Below are 15,310 nucleotides of genomic sequence, written 5' to 3' on the forward strand. Positions count from 1 at the left end.
CTAATTTATTGAAGCATTTACATTAAAGTTAGCTTTAAAATCTTTCCAAGCAAACAATTACTTACTAATTACCTGTATATAATATGATTGTGTGATTACAAATGAAGCCATAATATTTCATTTTTGCTTCATTACATTAAAAACCTTAATAAGGATGAAGTCACCGGTACCAATTTCATAACAATTTGACTATTAATGTAGTGATACCTGAACATGCCAGTCATTAATGAGCAAAAGAGTTGGAGGGGTGAAAAAAGAACATTGGGTTTCAAAATAATCCAACATGTCAGCTTGACCCAAGTCTTACAAATCAGAGAAGGTTCAAGCATTATTACAGACTTATGTGCAAGATTTACGTCAATATTCAGTGTAACGTGCAAAAATTCTGTTCAGCTGAAGATGTTCTTTTTCCAGACAAGATATTACATTTCAATAGCACATATTAAAATTTATATAATCGTAAGGGAATACCTTTCGGACTTTATTACATGATTGGGACTTGAATCCATTCACATCATTTTCATCAACAGCGTTGCCCCTGTCAAAAATTTCAAAAGGACATCAACAGGCATGCTAGATTTTCCACATATCCAAAACAATGAAAAGGACATTATCAAGAGTTTAGAGAAAATCCACTAAAAGCCCCATGAAAAACATCCAAGATTCAGAAAAAAAATTGTAAGCATGTACTTTATCACCAAGCTGAAGGTTGTACTCTTCCAGGAAACTGGATCACGTGCTGAAAACATGTCTGTTAAGATCAGCCACTGGAAGAATCAGATTATGGCTAAGACACAAATATAAGAATCCAATTAACTTCCTAGTTACCACTCTCAATCAATCTCCATGTTGTTGTTCAGCAGCTGACAGTTCCCAATGTGTCATCACCTTTCTTTAACTAAAGCTCATATTAGAACAAGGTTGAAATAATGATCATCATGGTAATTGTCCTGTAAGTGTGAACTAGTAATTTTTCCTGAGCTGGAAGTCTGCATTAAAGGAATGAGCTGTAAGTATTATGTAATATTTTCAGCTACAAATAGATACACAATTCCCTTCAGAAAAAAAATGAGTGTTTCATCTTCTGTTTTAATTATCTTTGAAAAATTCTACTTTACCAAAACACCCCATCCTGTCACGGTAAAGGAGGCAATGATTAAGAGGGATTTTATTTACTTATGGTACCTTGGATTCCCCCGTTTCAACCTGTGCAACTACTCTAACCACTTAATCCTTTTGATTGTTTTCTATGTCACTTTGTCAGTTGAACCATTCAAATACCACAGTTATAGAGCAAGTACCAGTTTGAGCTCAATGGCGAGAGTTAACATAAAACAATTTCAGGAAAAAAATTATATACAGTAACTAGATGCAATAATGCAATATGCATCAAAACTCTGATAATATAGAAGAAAGTGAATTAAAAGAATGTTTAAATATTGATAGGGACAACATTCAATGATCCTGAAAACTTGCCATTTTGGCTCAACAGTACTACAGAGTTTTACAGTACCAAGAGGTAAACAAAGGACAAAGCACAAACAGGAGAAAATCCGAAGTAACTGGAAATCAAAAGAAGCAGACACAAAATGCTGGTGGGACTCAGTAGGCTGGGCAGCATCTATGGAAAATAGTATAGTACAAAACCCTTCAGGGCTGGGGAAAAAAAGATGAGAGGTCAGAGTAAGAAGGTGGGGGGAGGGGGAGGGGGAGGAAGAAGTACAAAGTAGTAGGTGATAGGTGAAACTGGGATCGGGGGGTGAAGCAAAGAGCTGGGAAGTCAATATGTGAAAGAGATAAAGGGCTGGAGGGGGGGATCTGATTGGAGAGGACACAAGGCCAAAGGGGGAGAAGCACCAGTGTGAGATGATGGGGAGGTAAGGAGATAAGGTGAGAGGGGGAAATGGGAATTTGGAATGGTGAAGGAGGGGGCAATTACCAGAAGTTCAAAGCAACCTGAACTAGGAGTAACAAGTGCAAACAATTAACTTTCTGCCATACTTCCAAGGTCCAGTTAAAGTTTTCCACCAGCTCTCTTTTGAAAACAAACTCCAAATATGCCCAACTAACAATGGCACAAGCAAGTCAAATTATTTATGCTGTTTTTTTTTCTGTACAGGTAGATCCAGGGACAATGGACAACGTGCATTTTATAAAGCATTCAATGAAATGCTTCACAAACATTAACACAAAAGGAAAGTCAAGTATAATCTGCAGTGTCACATTGAGAACTGGGCTTATCCCAGTAGAGCAGGAGCAGCAGTAATGGATTTAAGTCACGGGAACTACTAAATGGAAGAGAAAAAAGTTCGACCAGCTCCCTTTCTACTATCCAGGTATCCATGTGATCAATAATTACACCAAGTGGCAAAAAAACCTATTAATTACCAATGATAAAATTAAGGCTAACCTTAGGAAGACCTCAGTAGCAAAGAGGTTTGTGGTCTGTCTGATATCACCTGTTCCTCCCAAGCAGACTATACTCTTTACTGTTCTCCCTGTGTTATCTATGTAAATAAATGCATCAAAACCATCTGCTTCCATTGTCACCATGGGAAACCTGTACCTCACATTAAGCACTCTGCAGAAACTATAGAATCAAAGGTAATCTGATAGTTTAGGGAACTGTACAGTGTTCTCATGAGTAAATCAGATCAACTGGTTGTGACAGACGGAGAGCCTTAAGGCTGAATGCCTGAAGAATGTTTCAAAAAATTAAATATAGCTGTCCTTTGACAAAATTTGCTGTAAGTAATTGAATCTGAGTCCCAACATTTGATAGTTTTCAGGAATTGCATATTTGCTTCCCCATTTATAACTTTCACTTGAATTCCCTTGTTTAAAGCTCCAGTAATCAACATGAATTTTTAAAAATTTCACAGCTTACCTAGGCAATTCTGTTTCTGTGCCAGAATCGGAATCGTTGCTGGAAATACAATGATCCTCATTTATTTTGCTGTTTGTATCCAATGAAGATACTACTGCTTCAACATCAACTTTAAGCACATCCTGATATAACATTTCATACAAAATGGCTGCAAAATAAAAGTTTAAATTCAAATTACATTTATGTAAACAAACATACACAGAAGTCCTGAAAACCCTTCAAGCGAGACCCAGTAATTTTGTTGTGGCTACATCTAGCAATCAATTATCTTTTTTTAAAATAATCACTGCAAAGGTGCTTCATTCTCTAGTGTCACTGGAGATAAGTCTGCCTAGAATACCACAAAATCCAGCATCTTCTTACCAATGAGAAAGGAGTGGATGGAGACTTTCTAGACTCCTAACCACTCTCCCCCAAGATTTGTTTCCTTTGCTCTTTAATGTAACATCAAAATATTTTAAAACTTTCTTCAGGGAACGCAAGTATTTGTGCAGATGCTGCAACACAACTCGCAGGCACAGATAATGAATCGCTACGGAATACATTACACTCTAAATTTCAACCCCTGTAGGAGTGGTTTTGCTCTTGTATATCTGTGCTGGCCATTCAAAATCAAGTAGAACGACTGCAGAAACAGACATTCCTGTAAATGTCACACTGGAAATAGATTCTGAGACAGCACCAAGATGAAAGCCTGCTGGATTTATTTTTAAACCAAAAATAACATTTTGGAAAATTTTAAAATCTGGAAGTATCATTTTCAGGCTTATCCTATTTGCAATGGAATAAAGGGTAACCACTCACTAAATGCTACACAGCCCAGGAGTTTATGTCACTTATTCCACAATCTATGCTGAATGAACTGATCTTCACTGGGTTGAAGTTCTATGGTTTCTTTCAGAATACCCACATACATTCTGGGAAAAGGTGCAAGGCATGAAGAAAGGAAAAGAAATAAAAGATCAAATGCAAAGCTCCCCGTTTCCCCATTGTTTTAGGAAAGCCAATGATAGAGGATTCTTGTATTAGACATCTGGTGAAAACAAATTTGTTCGTATCACACCTTCTCAAGGTTCAGCCATTATGAAGTGCTTTAAAAAGTTATGAGAAAGGGCTTGCTTCTTATGGAATTGTGCCCATTAAAGTTTAGCAAACCAAGGCAGTGGGGAAAAGTAAACACAATTAGTTCTACTCCATTTCCAGTTTGATAATATCATCTAGATGTTTTCTTACAGGGCAACAGTGATCCTCACAATATGCCAGGGTAAATTCAAATCCTGAGGCATTAAAATTGTTACTTCAACCTAGCTGCAAGGACTTCCACCTTTGAACTGATATTGCATCAAAATGGGCTTATCATAAGCCATCAAAACTGTGTTTAATTCCTTTTCACACCTGCAGAGCAGACTCAATGGGCCAAATGGCCTAATTCTGCTCCTATATCTTTTGGTTTTATGTGGAATCTCCTCAGTTTAAATTGAGTGCTTGTAATCACGGTCAATGGGACGGATATATTTTCTTACAGTAGAGCTGCAGGCAACCCATGTAGATTCAATGAATATTCACTTCTTGGTGATACCCTCCGCAATTTGTTTTATTTTACAAGTTCATGCAGCATGAAGTGGCAGCTAGAACAAAGGTTACAACTTCAAGTATCTGCTTTCCCCCCTTGCTATGAAGGAGCCATCGCAATGATGTAATAGGGTTTGTAATTTACAAGTGATTCAAATTTCAAAATAAAACAAATAAATAACTTTAAGCAGCCAGAGCAATAAAATTGTTAAAAGGTGAAACCATAAAAGTAGAGACTGGCAAGCCTAGATAACTATGAAAAATCTGTAAGTATCTAATAAGTTACTTTAGTAAAAGGAAGAACGTAAAAACAAAGTGAACCCTAAAGTGGCCGAGACTGAGATATCAAATTATTTGACCTGTTAGTGAAACTCAACGACACAATTCCAGGACCAGATCGAACTCAATCAAAGATGAAATCAAAGAAGAACAGACTTCAGTAAGCCTGTAGCAGAAGAATGGTGAATGGAGAATAAAAACAAGAAATTGTGGTTGGGACAATTTAGCCAAGAATAAATTGAAAACTATTTGGATAATAACTGAACATGTTAAAGTTAATCACTGTAACTATTTACATTGTTTAGTAAGAAATAATCATGCATGAAAACATCAGTCTTCCTTAATTGGTAGGAAGAGCAGTGAACACATATTCAGAAAGATCTGTACAGGGAGATTCTACACGGATTATGACTAGGACATCAACCAGGTTAATAAAATTGGCTGCAAGAGAGAAAACAGTGGACTGCAAAAGTAAACTTTTCCTAATATTTAAAAATATATTGGACCACAGAATGAATTAAAATTCTGGAACAAAAGCCACTTCTCTTGACCGGTCATTTCAACAACAGATATAACCCTAAAGAGAAGGATATTAATTTGTGGGCAACAATAGATCAAAATATTATAGTTAATTCTTCAGCAAAACCCAAGGAAAGTTGCAAACAAATATTGATAAGATGGGGAAACAAGAGGTTTAACTACATTTGTACAGTGGCCAAGGGGCAAGTGCAAGCATAACAAATGGCATACGAAGGTGACCAAACTTACCTACTCGAGTATTATGGATTCGAAGTCCCCAACAACTTATTGATAAGCTCATTTCACCTGTCTAAACCCTCCCATCATTTTTCTGGCAGGAGGGACACAAGCAAGAAAAACTGATTTTTCTCGCGATCACAGAGCTTTCTTTTAGGAATTAATTACTTGACAGCTTAATATAGTCAATTCTCAATTATAGAAAATAAAACAATTCTCACATTTTAAAAAACGAGTACTTACATTGACAAAGGGCCGCAGCATCAACAGATTTCTTAGGGTAGACACTGTCATAATGGTTTCCATTTGAAAAGCACAGTGAGATCTATTTGGAAGTTAAGAAAATAGTGAGGTATCCTTCATTTTGTCACCTTCAAACATCACTTTCTATTCTACATCTAGAAGTGGCCAGGTTAGTTCAAACTTAACAGGAGCTCAAATTCATAAACAGCACAAAAATTCAATTACTTTGATGACAGTCTTAAATCTAATCCTTTAAAAAAATGTTACAGAAGTTCTTTTCTGTTTTCTTAACTAATTAATAGATCAATATTTTTTCATCATTAAGTTGAACTAAAAACAAGATCGTTCATGCAACTCTGACCTGGATGTCACCCTTCAGTGATCAATGATGAGAGGCGTTCCCTACAACACATGTTTAATGCATTCTTCCCAAATAAAATTACTTCTAATCAGAAATGCCAGATATTGCTCAAGTCTAAGAATCTGATGTTCATTCTCCAGATGCCAAAAATTGCTAGGTGAAATATTTCCAGATAGCGGAGGCATTCATACCAAGAATTGAGAAGTTCCAATTTCAGATCAAAATTGGCTAGTACTGAGGGCCAATATCTATTACGGAAAATATCTGAGAATGCCCATCGCTTGATCACTAAGCACTGATCCTGGCTGCAGGCACGAATTGGTAGAACAGCCTATTAACATTCAGCATCTGAACTTGCATACAAGGAAGAAGATGTTAACAGTGAACAAGGGCAACATCCTTTAGACGGTTCACGAAACTACTTCTTTCACTTTACTTCATCTTTTTTCTTTCAAATGTGGTTCTGCTACTGTCGGAGCTGGTGATCTACATTTGGATGGTATGTTTTTGGGCTGATTGAGCAATCTCTGAGGGAGTTTGGCAAGGTTTGAGTGAAGTGTGCAGCCTGGAGATGGGGCACGAGCCAACGATCGACTCCATTTCTCACCATCCCATCGATTAAAGTGTCGAGGAAGATTTAAATCTACAAGGACGAGCGCAGGTGAGCACGTGTTCAGTGCCATCTACCTGCATGTGACAGTCTCTCTCTCTCTCTTCCCCCTCACTTGCTGCTCCCAAAGGAAGGTGCTGAATACAAACGAACAGTCTCTCTCTCTCGCCCGCTCACTCAATGCTGCTGGATGGTGCTGGAGTCTTGAGTCCTGGGCAAGGTTTGTGGACTGGACTCTGGAGCTCTCGTTATGATATGTTTCTGGCCACTCCTATTTTGCTGTTGTTTTGTGCGATTTTGATGGCACTGCAGCCTGCAGACAGCGATTGACGTGGCACTTGACTGACTGAGCTGAATATGCCTGGACTCATTTGGTGACTTTGTGATTTGGTGTTTTGTATCGTGTTTTTCGCTTGTTTTTTTTTGCCATTTGCGCAATTTGTTTTTTTTTGTGTGTTGGGGGTTTTATGGTTTTCTTTGTTTTCTGCCTGTCTGTGGAGAAGACAAATCTCAAGGTTGTATACTGCATAAATATTTTGATAATAAATGTACTTTGAATCTTGAAGGAATGATGACATGAATTACTTATAAAAGAATATCTCCTGAAATTGTACCTGAGACTGAGACATTTGACACAGCTAAATGATAAACTACAGGTGTAGGTATATAACTAATGCTAAAAGTAAAATCTTATCCGCTAATTTCACTCCAGTTTAAACTCATTCTTCGTCATGATTCATTTCTCTTAATAACTTACTCCCTCACCATTCAAATGACATTTTAAACCTTAATATTTAACATTTTAAAACATGAGGTTAAATGTAGAAACATAACTTGGCTATAAATTACAAAGCTTAGCATTATGGCATAAAAAGGCACTTCTATATGTTATTCAAATTCAAATGACAACCTCAAAATCTGACATCAGGAGAACATTAAGACGCTATAGAAGACACTAGTGCAGTGAAGTTAAAAACATTTAAGATAAATCAGGCAAAGTAAATGTGGTTTTGTAAAAGAAAAAGCATGTTTGACCAATTCAGTAGACCTCGTTGAGAAAGTAACCTTTATCATAGATAATAATGGATGTACTATAGCTACAGTGCATTTGATAAGATGAGATGACACATCAAAAAGGGTATTGCAGAAATAAAAGCTCATGGCATAGGAGGTAATCTATTGACTTTGACTAAAGACTGACTGGTTATTAAAACAGAGTGGGGAAAAAAATATTTTTTTTCTGGTTGGCAAGATGTAGTAAGTCTCACAGAAGTCAATGCCATTTGGCCCCCCAAGTTTGCTCCACCATTCAAAATGACCATGGCTATATCTCTTCCCATATTCCTTTTAGGTCTAAAAATGTCTACCTCCTTCTTACATATATTTAACAACATGGCCTCCAAAGCCTGTGATAGAGAATTTTATAGGTTCACTGCCCTCTGAATGAAATTTCTTCTCATCCCATTCTCAAATGTCTTATCCCATGACTGGGATGAAGTCTGGAGACAAATGACCCAGGTGGCCCTCAAAGTGAGCAGTGAGTAGGGAATTGGCAAGTATGTTACTGATGAATAACTGCCATGATCAGCTAGTAACATTCTGCTAATGATCAAATAAGGTTGGGCTGTAATGAGCTACATTAGATTTGAACAGGAAATAGTGAGGCAATTTTTCTCATTAAGCGCCAGATGCTCATGGTATAAATGTACTGGAACAGCCTGACTCAAGGTGCAGAAAACTCTGGAGGTCAGGACTCCAGTTCTACAGTCAGGATGTGTTCTGGTCTCACACCTTTTCCTGATCCATTACTTGAGATTATGTGACATTAAACTGTTGTAAGGGTAGTTTTGTCATATTGGAAACCTCCCATTCACATAACATTGCCTGCTGTAAAAGATTGTGAATGCTTCAATCTTGCCTTGCATGCTGAGCGTTGCCAATACTAAAGATTGGGATGGGATTTTCTTGATCCATTTAATTGTGTACCGCCAAATACAAGAGGAATGCAGAAATCTGACCAAATCCATTGATTCTGAGATTGCTTTGCTCCCTCCATTGCTTGCTGCCTTAGTTGTTTTGTCAGGCAACTTCATCAGTTCCGCAAGTCACTTTTCAGAAAGCTTAGGACCACTCCCAGCTAGCCATTCTGCATTCTCACTAAAAAGGTTAGTTACCCAGTCTACATAGCAACAGTGGAGTGAGGGATACTTCAACAAAGTTACACAATATGATAAACATTTCTGCTGTCAGCACAAGAGGCACAGACTAAGTTGCTGGATCTGTTCTGCTTCTAATGCATTTGGCACAATTGTTTAAAGTCAAATATATGTTCATCCCACTGTCACTGTCTAAGCAGCTATATTCTACAGGATTTAGCCAGCTAGATCAGTGATTATGCGAGACATTAAACCCCCTATTCAGACCAGATTCAGTGCCTTGATACTCCCAGTATTCCCGACCCTCCCGCCACCCCACACCACAAGCTGTATTCATTCTGGAGGAGTGCCAATTCATCAGCTGAGAAGGAACAGCAGATAATGATCAGAAGGCAGTTTCCTTGCCTATGATTGTTTAATCTTTATGTTATGAGACGTCCTGGGCTTCAGTGTCAATAATGAGGCCTGGACACACCCAGGGATCATGTTAAAGGAGTATAACACATCTTGTATGACAGCACGCTTCTGTTTAAATATGTTTATATTTTGCTTTAGGTTGGAGGAGAGAATACTCCAAAGAGAAGGAACTCACCCCATCTTACCCGCTCCCAATATTTCCTTTAAAATTTTTATGGATCCTAACATGGTTTGGGTTTTGGGTATTTGATCCACAATATTCCGCGTGGGAATTTAAACTGGAGGTGGCAGTGTTTTTTTTTTTTGCGAGGTCGAGTTGCACGCTCGACATCAACCCAACACGAATGGAGAGCACGCCTGGGAGCGGACTATCACCGGATCGAACTTGGAAACCTCCGTTCTCGAGCCCGGCGCTCATCTCACCTGCACCACCAGCCGACCTGGTTCATATGCATTCTAGTCCAAAATACAACAAAAGACAGGTATTTTTTGTCTTCATCTCAGGCAATGTATAAAATCTTCACCCACCTACTAAATTTACATTTATATAGCCCTAAAATTAAGGAATTCCTGCAGTTTTAACCCTAACTCATATATACAAAATCACTTGATAAGAACAGATTTACATGCATTTTGCATCCTTCATTACTTCAGGATTTTCCACAGTGCTTTACAGCTAATCAAGTGCATTTGAACCATCACTAGTGTTACAATACAGGAACTATACAGCTGCCAACTGGCACAAGGCAAGCTCCCACAAACAAGAAAATAATGACCAAAAAGTCTGTTTCAATAATGATATACACACACAAAATGCTGGAGGAACTCAGCAGGCCAGGCAGCACTGATGGGAAAAAAGTACAGTCGACGTTTCGGCTCGAAACCCTTCGGCAGGACTGAAGTACTTATTTCCAATCGATGCTGTCTGGCCTGCTGAGTTCCTCAAGCATGTTGTGTGCTACTCGGACTTCCAGCATCTGTTCATTTTTCGGTAATGATAACTGAGGAGCAACTATTTAGTAGGACACTGTGATGAACTTACTTACCGTTGTTTATATAATATGTCCTTTAAGGTTAACAAGGATAAATACTTCATCTGTTTCAATGTCTCAACCTTGAGGCTTGACAACTCAAGATGCCTTATGCAATGGCTTTGTTACACTTTTTCTTTTAAGGCCACTTTAAATGATTTTTTAACTTACCGTGTCAGGAAAACCATTTTCAGTAACATGGGCAGGAGGTCTATTTGGTTCCTGGTAAATTATAAAATCCCGCCTGAGAAGTTAAAAAAAAATACAAGTTAAATGTCTGGACCAATCAATGAGCAATAGCTGCATTCTGTCTTCCTACACAACTCGATAGGCAATTGCCATCACTGCCCTAATTGTTTCGGTTACGATACAACAGTTTAATTTACTAGAAAGCCCTAAAACTGCTTCTTGAATTGCAGCAAGTTTGCCAATCTCAACTAGGACACATTATAACATCAGATATTCAGATCCAAGGATCAGAATTAAAAATCTTGTCAGTGGTAAACTTCTGCATATGAATTATAATTTGGCAAGACAAACCTCAGCCAAAGTGATCCCAACATGACTTAGAATAGTCTTTTGAAAAAACTGAATGATATTCTCAAAGCAAATATTCTTAGTATTTGTAGCATAAAATCATTAATATTAGCATAGCAGAAGTCTCAGTGGCTTTGAGAAATGATGAATGGGAGGAAAATGGAGTAGAGCATTGAAATTCCGGAAGAAAAATTTCCCCACGGAGGACAGGTTGGAGTAGGATTCAGCATATGACCATTATGCTGTCTGGATCCAAATCATCTGTCAAAACCATCTATGGGATGTCACGCAAGTACGCTCATACAACAAAAACTGCAAGGCTGCGAGTCTAAATTACTCTGGTGCACATCCCAATACACATGACAGCATTGTTTTCTCCCCCCACCCTGCCCGCCCCCAGGATTATCAACCTGCCAATATTGGGAGGGGAGAGAGAATTAAAATAATGGTCTTGTTGTAAGAAGGTTATTCTAGATCATCTAATTATAACTCAAAGTGCGGGTACATACTTTCACATGGACTGCACATCCCTCACTTTTAATCAAACCTACAGACTTCCTCCAGGGAATTCTGTAAAATAGTCATCCACCCTTCCCCAATTGAACAGAGCACTCAGTACATTTACTGCGGTAAAATAATTCAAGTTATTTCATAAAACAGTATTCAGTTAATTTTTTAATAAAAGGAGGCTTGAGGAAAAAGACCAAAGGTGTGGTCAATATTTTACAGGCAGAACACTGAAGTAGGTCTTTCAACCACCAGTCCAGCCTTCAAGTATCCATTCGGGGAGCACTGTAGAGAGGTAAAGAGATGAGGTGGGGGAGGGGTGGAGGTGGCAGGACGACTCCAGCAGAAATTTGATCCAAATCATGCAGTCGAATATGAACGGAAAAAAAAACACTTTCACCTGCACAATGGAACCTCAATTATACCTACTGAATGTCATCACCACATACAAAAGAAACTCAATTTCCTCAATCGCTTCTACAAGGCTTATTAGAATGTGCAATGAAAAACAATATCGTCTAGTTGCATTTACAGCTATGTTACTTGTTCACCGAAACAATGGCCTGAGTTTTCATGAGTAAGACCCACTGCCACAACATACTCCTGGTTCCCAAATGCACGGTCTCACTTTCGCCAGATCCTGAAGACCATCTTCATTGTCCCACGAGGTGGTGGAGCTCAGCACCATTGCCATGAGTGGCAAAAAAACCCTGAGCACCTGGCAGGGTGATGTGGTAAACCAAGTCAGGCACTACCCAAGAAACACCTCTGGTAGCCTTTGGCAGACAATAAAATCCCTGCACCCAGTTTTGTTAAGATGGCAAAGTTTCCTTGTTGCATATTTCTGTGCCATCCAGAAACATTTAAAGATCAAAAATGAAATGATTAAATCATTAAAGCATTCATAAAACCAACAAGAAACATTTAAAAACATTCAAAGATAATTGAAAGCAACACACACCCAAAATGCTGGAGGAACTCAGCAATTCAGGAAGCATCTATAGAATGGTTTCAGGCCGAGACCATTCTTCAGGACTGAGAAGGAAAGGGGAAGACACCAGAATAAAAATGTGGGGGGAGGGGAAGGAGGATAGCTAGAAACTGATAGGTGAAGCCAGGTGGGTGGGAAAGGTCAAGGACTGGAGAAGATTGAATCTGATAGGAGATGAGAGTAGACCATAGGAGAAAGGGAAGAAAGAGTGGACCGGGGGAGTGATAGGCAAGTGAGGCGAGGTAAAGGTCAGAGTGGGGAATGGGGGGGGGGGGGGTGGATTTTATTTGCCAGAAGTAATCAATATTCATGCCATCAGGTAGGCAGCTACCAGACAGAATACAAGGTGTTGCTTCTCCATCAAGGGAGACCTCACCTTGGTACAAGAGGAGGCCGTAGACTGACATGTCAGAATGGGAACGGGAATTGGAATTAAAATGTTTGGTCACCAGGAAGTTCCGCTTCTGGCAGAAAGAGCAGAGGTGCTCGACGACGGGTGTCCCCCAATTTACAACAGGCCCCACCAATGTAGAGGAGGCTGCAACCGGAGCACTGGACACAATAGATACACTATTGTGTATAAATGCTGCCATATCTGGAAAGACTGGTTGGGGCCCTGAATGGAGGTGAGAGAGATGGTGTAGAGCAGGTGTAGCACTTGGCTGCTTGCAGGAATTAATCTGACCCTCCCTGCCGCATTTCTATTCTGACACATCCCCCCCAACCCCATCCTGAAGAAGGGTCGCAGCCCGAAACCTCAATTTCCATAAATGCTCCCTGGCCTGCTGAGTTCCTCCAGCATTTTGTGTACGCGCTTTGGATTTCCAGCATCTGCAGACTTTTTTTGCATTTATGTAAATAATTGAATATGTATACTTTATTCTTCCCTTGCTCTCTTGCAGCCCCACAACACCAATTTAGATCGAAGGACTCAAAGATCGTGGGCAGGAGACAAATTACCCATACCGAATGCTGATGAAATCTCAGCCACCACTGGTGCAGCTCAAAGGAGGCTTATGCAAGCATTCCCTAAAATAAACATTCATCTACACTAACAAATGACAACATTTTTGAAGCACCGTCACATTCTATTCCAAAGAGATACTGGTCAAATGGAAGTGGATACATCTCTGAAGGATTTCCACTTGTGGATCAATTTGATTACCTTTACGTTTCAGAATAGGAGGAATCTGAATAAAGTGGTCCAATAAACTGAAAAACACACACCGAGTACAATGAATGTCATTTGACTGCACCTTCGCAAATGATAGGAAAGAGGGAATTTCAATTTCTGACATTCAAGGTGGCATTCAATTTTCATGTTGATAGCCCTCTACAAGTGACTGTATTATCACAAACCCAGTACACTGAAGTATTAATTTGATACAAAAATGAAAAATAATATTTTTGCCCCAATTCTAACACTGAAGGAATAAGTGTAAACTGTAAAGAAACTCTAAAAAACTGTTATTCCTCCAAATGTAATACATGCAATTACTAGAGTGCAAGTGATTTTATTAATTGAATGTGGGGGATGTTTACTAAACTAAAATCCTTGCCTGCCATTTAAAAACAGACAATACTAGGTGCCAGCATGGTCAGCCCCCTCCATCATCACTCAGTAAACCCGAAGCATACTAATGTAGTATGCTGGTCAAAACAAAGACAAGTCTAAAATATTGAGTTCTATAGATTGCACTATATCAAAGATCTCAACTTGAAAGAATTCAGCACCTCTTTAAAAATGCCCTCACTACCCCAAGGAGTCCCCAAGAGTTCAGAATTAAAAATATCTAAAACTAGCCTTAACTTCTCATTTAAAATTTATGTTCTGCATGTTAAAGTTTATGTCTTTGTTTTGAATTAGTGTTCAGCAAACCAGTATTTCACCTTTGTCCACACTGTAATGAAAAAGCTGCTCCACACGTTCCTCACATCTTATTAGAACCTCAGCCTTTATGTGAGGTCACATGAGGGTTGATGGCCCTCCAGGATTACTCTGGAGTTCACAGAAATATAATTTTAATCTCCCAACCACTGCTGCAAGCAATGAATGCAATATTTCTAAATGGTCTTTTCAAAAATATCTTGATTCATTTACTTGTATACACTTAAAAAAAAATCAGCAACAATGCCACATAGGGTTATATAAGGGTGCCACAGTAGTACAGCAGTTAGCACGACACTGTTACAGCTTGAGACATTGGAGTTTGGAGTTCGACTGTGACATCATCTGTAAGGATCTGTACATCCTCCCCATGGAAAGTGTGGGTTTTCTCCAGGTGTTCCTGTTTCTTCCCACAGTCCAAAGATGCACCAGTTAGTAAGATAACTGGTCATTTTAAATAGTTCCATGATTAGGCTAGGATTACGTCAGAGTTGCTGGGTGACTCAGCTTGAAGGGCCTATATACAATATAGATTTACTGTATACAATAAAAAATAAATGAACTGTAATCCAGAGGCCTGAATAAACAATCCCATCAAAAGTTCAAATTCTACCACAGAGATTAAGAATTTAATTACAGTTAATTAATCAGAATTGTTTTTCGATGTTAGTCTAAGCTGTGGTGTACAAGAAACTGCTCAATTATCATTAGAAACCCATCTGCTTTTGGAAAGAAATTTCTGCCCTTTCCCAGTCTACCCACACAACCTCAAATACACCAAAATAACCTCACAATCCAATCAGTTGCATCAAAACTGCTGTGTTAACACACAGCAATAATAAACAGACAGACCACACAGTATTGATCTAGGCACTGATTAGTAACTAATGTCTTTGCTAAGCTGATAAATCAACATTCCCACTTGGTGAAAGAAACACAGAGAAAGTAAAAAGTAGAACATGGTGCAAATCAAGTGGCTGTCATTAAGAGCCACAGCACTACTGAATGAGCTGGCTCGATCCTGAAGAACAAAGCAGTCTAACCACATCTGCAGCATGTGCTGAACAAATCAATA

At 38.8% G+C, this 15,310-nt stretch overlaps 1 protein-coding gene across 1 annotated transcript in view; it reads right to left on the reverse strand.

The window, feature by feature from the left end:
- The window catches only part of otud4 (OTU deubiquitinase 4), a 73,738-nt gene that overhangs the window by 27,632 nt on the left and 30,796 nt on the right, over window positions 1-15,310 (reverse strand). The window contains exons 5-8 of the mRNA XM_072256014.1: window positions 10,484-10,556; window positions 5,738-5,819; window positions 2,888-3,035; window positions 472-538 (exon numbers count right to left, since the gene is read on the reverse strand). Coding sequence (XP_072112115.1) covers window positions 472-538; window positions 2,888-3,035; window positions 5,738-5,819; window positions 10,484-10,556 — 370 coding nt within the window. The remainder of the gene's footprint in view (window positions 1-471; window positions 539-2,887; window positions 3,036-5,737; window positions 5,820-10,483; window positions 10,557-15,310) is intronic.

This window comes from Mobula birostris, chromosome 4 (assembly GCF_030028105.1).
Source record: "Mobula birostris isolate sMobBir1 chromosome 4, sMobBir1.hap1, whole genome shotgun sequence".
NCBI classification, from domain to species: domain Eukaryota; kingdom Metazoa; phylum Chordata; class Chondrichthyes; order Myliobatiformes; family Myliobatidae; genus Mobula; species Mobula birostris.